We start from the raw sequence: 4,972 nt of genomic DNA on the forward strand, positions 1-4,972 counted from the left end.
AAGTCAAATAGGATGTATTTTCCTGCAGTGATACTGCACAGCTACATACATCTGCTGGCACCGCCGCCATCTTCTGCAGTCTATAGTAAGTGTTAAGCCCTACCAATGGCTGGAAATAATACTTTTAGGTTTAAGCCAGTAATTCATGACATACTTTAATAACCTAAGTTTTCATGACATGCTGTTTATCAGTAGATAGAATGATTAAAGTCAGAACAAAATTTGCTAACAACAATCATTCTTAGATATCACTTGTGTTTATCTTTGTGTTTTCCCTTGACCTAACATTTCCTTAGGATGAAATCTTGCTTTATTAAGATGACATAATAGTGTTTGTTAAACAGTATATATGAGGCCTCAACTGCCTCAGAGAAGGAGAAGCAGGAGCAGAGAGCAGGGGGACAGTCTGATGTTGTTTTCTGCGTTCCTGTTGTTGCAATAAAACTCAGCTGATCATTCCACAGAGTGCCTTCATTCTTGGACCACGTATTTCTATCTTTGTTAAATAAATATTTCCATAACAGTCACAGATTCTGTTCATAACTTTTATGGACAGAATTTCTAGGCACAGCCACGGTGTTGAGGGGATCCATTTTGGTGACCTTAGGATCATGTCTCTGCTTGTTGTGGATGATGTGGTCCTGTTGGCTTCATCAGATCGTGATCTCCAGCTCTCACTGAAGCGGTTCACAGCCGAGTGTGAAGCAGCCGGGATGAGGATCAGTGCCTCCAAATCCGAAACCATGGTCTTGAGTCGGAAAAGGGTAGGGTGCCTTCTCTGGGTCGGGGAGGAGGTCCTGCCCCAAGTGGAGGAGTTTAAGTACCTCAGGGTCTTGTTCACGAATGAGGGAAAAACGGAGTGGGAGATTGACAGGTGGATTGGTGTTGCATCTGCAGCGATGCAGGTGCTGTACCAGTCTGTCATGGTGAAGCAAGCACTGAGCCAGAAGCTGAAGCTCTCGATTTACCAGTCAGTCTACGTTCCTATCCTCATCTATGGTCACGAGCTTTGGGTAGTGACCGAAAGAACGAGATTGCGGATACAAGCGGCCAAAATGAGTTTCCTCTGCAGGGTGTCTGGGCTCTCCCTTAGAGATAGGGTGAGAAGCTCAGTCATCCAGGAGGGACTCAGAGTAGAGCCGCTGCTCCTCCACATCGAGAGGAGCCAGTTGAGGTGGTTCATCTGGTTAGGATGCCTCCTGGACGCCTCCCTGGTGAGGTGTTCCGGGCACGTCCCACTGGGAGGAGGCCCAAGGGAAGGCTCAGGACACGCTGGAGGGACTATGTTTCTCAGCTGGACTGGGAATGCCTTGGGATTCCCCCAGAAGAGCTGGCCCAAGTGGCTGGGGAGAGGGAAGTCTGGGTCTCTCTGCTTAGGCTGCTGCCCCCAAGACCCGACCCCGGATAAGAGGAAGAAAACGGATGGATGGACAGACAACTGTCTGACATGAGAGAGAAGTGGTGGATTGTGGAATGCAGCGTTGCTTTTTTAACGACTTTGTTGCTGTATTTAGTGAGTTTTCAGACACCTCTAGTGACTGTTTTTAAGAAAAGAGAGTAGCAAAAAAATACAGAGACTCTTTTTCTGGTGTTATTGAGACTTTTAGAGACTCTGACATGAACACAGCTCTCTGATGAGCAGCAGGTGTTGTTATGAGCTCCTCCCCGGTCCCAAAGCACTGACAGGCAGCTCAGTCCTGTCCCTCCAAGCTGCAGGCAGATTCAACCCCTCCAGACTCTAGGTAAAATTAACCACAGCAATAAAATAAGTTTGTCTCTTTTTCAACACTTTTACATTGGATTGCATCAACTCTGTTACATTACAGCTTCCGTGAGATCTGAACGCCTACATTGCCATAAAGGAAGCTTTACTCCTGTGAAACTTAAATCTATTGATCTGTAATTGACTCTGTGGCTTTCCTAAGAACACAAATATGTGACAAAAGAAAAAATGAACTTTGGAACTGAAATTGAAATATATAACTGAAAGGGAAACTAGTCAAACTGAATTTTTTATGCAACAAAATACAGTTTCAAAGCAAATGAATTCGGATTCAAACCATTAAATTCTGTTTCAGTTTAGTGAAATTCCTTTTCAAACAAATGCATTTAATTTCAAATTATGCACAGATTCAATCTGAGTAATTCAGTTTCTGCTGGAATAAGTTTCTTCCCATACCTTATTTCCAATGAAGTTGGGACTTTGTGTAAAACATAAATAAAAACAGAATACAATGACTTGCAAATAGTTTCAAGCTATATTCAATTAAATACACAAAAAAGACAAGATATTTAAAAACGGATAAACTTTCTACTTTGCAAATATTCACTTATTTTGAACTTGTTGCTGCAACAGGTTCTAATAAAGCTGTACAGGGTCATGTTTCCTCTGTGTTCCATCAGCTTTCCTTCTAACAACACAAATGTTTGTGAACTGAGGACACTGATAGTTGAAGCTTTTAGCTGAACTCTTTCATTCTTGTTGGACTATTTTCTCACAGTTGTTCACAAAGTGGTGAACCTCACCCCAACCTCGACTGTGAACGACTGAACCTTTCAGGGATACTCCCTTTATACCCAATCATGACAGTCACCTGTTTCTAATTTACCTGTTCACCTGTGGAATGCTCCAAACTGTTTTTTTTTTTTAAATTCCTCAACTTTCCCTGTTTTTTGTTGCCCCTGTCCCAGATTTTTTGGAATGGGTTGCAGAATATTTGTAAAAAAAAAACAATAAAGTTTATCTATTTGAAGATTAAATATCTTGTCTGTGTAGTGTACTCAATTGAATATAGGTTGAAAAGGATTTGCAAATCATTGTATTATGCTTTATATTTATGTTTCACATAACATCCCAACTTCACTGGAATTGGGGTTGCACATTTGTTGGTACCCTCAAAGCTCATTATTACTATGCTTCATTTCTCAAGAAAAATGATTCAGTTAAAGGAAGTTGTCTGAGGAGCTCAAAATAAAAATAACAGATATCCATGCTAAAGATAAAGGCTCCCTCTGTGAGCTGTGTTGTGTTCCTGGGACCATAGCTGACAAGATTATTGGTAAATGGACTGTACTTATGTAGCACCTTTCTATCCAACCAGGATACTCTTCACACTACAATCTGTGTCCTCATTTACCCATTCACACAGCACTCTATAGGTCTCCTACAAAACTAACATGTACAATTCATCTATCGAGACTAATCAGTGCTTTAAATCACATTCATACACTGATGGGACACACATCAGAGGCAGTGGACACTTGGACATGTAACTGAATAACAGGGAATTGAACCGCCAACTCTCTGAATTAGAGGATGACTCCCTAAACCACTCAATCACAATCTCAATAAAGATAAAAGTTCACAGGACTGCAGACTAGGGTTGGGCATAATCGTATCGTGTGCAATTAATCGTCAGAAAAACATTAATCGATTACTTTTTGGCACTTGACGATTAATGCCACCAGGCAGAGTCCGCTCGGTGCTCCTCTCTGCTTCAGATATGATGAACGTAAAAAAAAAGTTCTGTAATTTATTTATCTATCAACACAATTTATAATTTAATGTATAGCCTGAAGTCTGTAATTTTGACTCAATTTGGAAAAGATTTTTACGAGCAAATCTTTCCCACTAAATTGGTCATGTGACCAGGACATAAGGGACTCCAGGGGATTAATTGTCAAATTAATCGTTATCGGCTAAATACCATAATTAATCGTGATTAATTTTTTGCCAATATTGCCCAACCCTACTGCAGACAACCTCCCAGGATGTGGATGCAAGAAAAAATGCAATCCCAGTTTGATCACATGGACACTACAGAATACAGATGTTGGACAAGTCAAAACAATCATCTGAAATTATTCGAGCTGAAGTGACGCACCTTTTGTTAAAGTTACATCACTTTTTGATTACACAGTTCGTCACATATTGAATTAAAGTGGGGTCCATGGAGGAAGATCCAGGAGGGGTTCATTATTGAAAAAAAAATGATGATAAAAAAGCCAAATTGGAATTTATCCAAAAAAAATTTTAGATTTTAAATTTTTATTTTATTTTATTAGCCTTTATTGTCCCGCAGAGGGGAAATTAATTCTCCGCATTTTATCCATCGCACAAGCGAACACACGTGGAGCAGTGGGCTGCCAATTACAGCGCCTGGAGAGCTAAAGGGCCTTGCTCAAGAGCCCAAAGTGGGGCTGGTTGATTTGGGGAGTTGAACATCCGATCACAGACTCATATTCTCTAACCTCTTCACCACCCTCTCAAATACATGCTGACCAGCTTTTTGGCCTCTCATAACTGTTTTCAATTATTGCCAACAGGTGCCAACAATTTCATCCACACCTGTATGTTCAGGCTGAAAACTGCAAAAACACGAGCATCACAAATGATCTCACCTTCAGGTATGACCCATAATACTTGGTAACAAAAGGACTGTCACACTGGCTCAACACTGTGATCTCCTGCTGGATGTCTTCTATCTCATCCTCTGCTTCCTCCAGGTCAATAATTTTAATGGCCACCACCTCCTTGGTGCGGTTGTTGATGCCTTTGTAGACCTCTCCAAACGAACCCTTTCCTATTCGTTCCTGCTTGGTGAAATACTCCTCAGGGTCCAGCCGGGTGTTCTGATCAACAAAAAGCAAAGTCATCCCCGAACAAACAAACAGCTGTGTTTACATTTTCATTTGTGTGCATACGTGATTTAATTTGTAGTTTATGCTTAGGTAATAAATAACAAAAATATAGTCGAGGGAAGCAGTCCTCATTTCATCTCACTTAAAGGGATCCCAGATTAGTTGTAACATTAGACTTTATTTGATAAACATATATTTTTAAGTAAAATAAAGACTGTAAAAATACTGTAGGCTGTTTAGTTTTTATAATTTTTAAACTAAAATTTTAAAAATATATTACACGGACGGGGCAATTTTATTTATACACAAAGCATTCTGGGTAAATGATGAC

General features: G+C 40.3%; 1 protein-coding gene across 1 annotated transcript in view; it reads right to left on the bottom strand.

Annotated features, from left to right (window-relative positions):
- The window catches only part of stk25b (serine/threonine kinase 25b), a 27,295-nt gene that overhangs the window by 19,395 nt on the left and 2,928 nt on the right, over window positions 1-4,972 (bottom strand). Inside the window, exon 2 of the mRNA XM_014024512.1 lies at window positions 4,402-4,632. Within this exon, the coding sequence (XP_013879966.1) occupies window positions 4,402-4,632 (231 nt within the window). The remainder of the gene's footprint in view (window positions 1-4,401; window positions 4,633-4,972) is intronic.

Source organism: Austrofundulus limnaeus, unplaced genomic scaffold (assembly GCF_001266775.1).
Source record: "Austrofundulus limnaeus strain Quisiro unplaced genomic scaffold, Austrofundulus_limnaeus-1.0 Scaffold425, whole genome shotgun sequence".
NCBI lineage: Eukaryota > Metazoa > Chordata > Actinopteri > Cyprinodontiformes > Rivulidae > Austrofundulus > Austrofundulus limnaeus.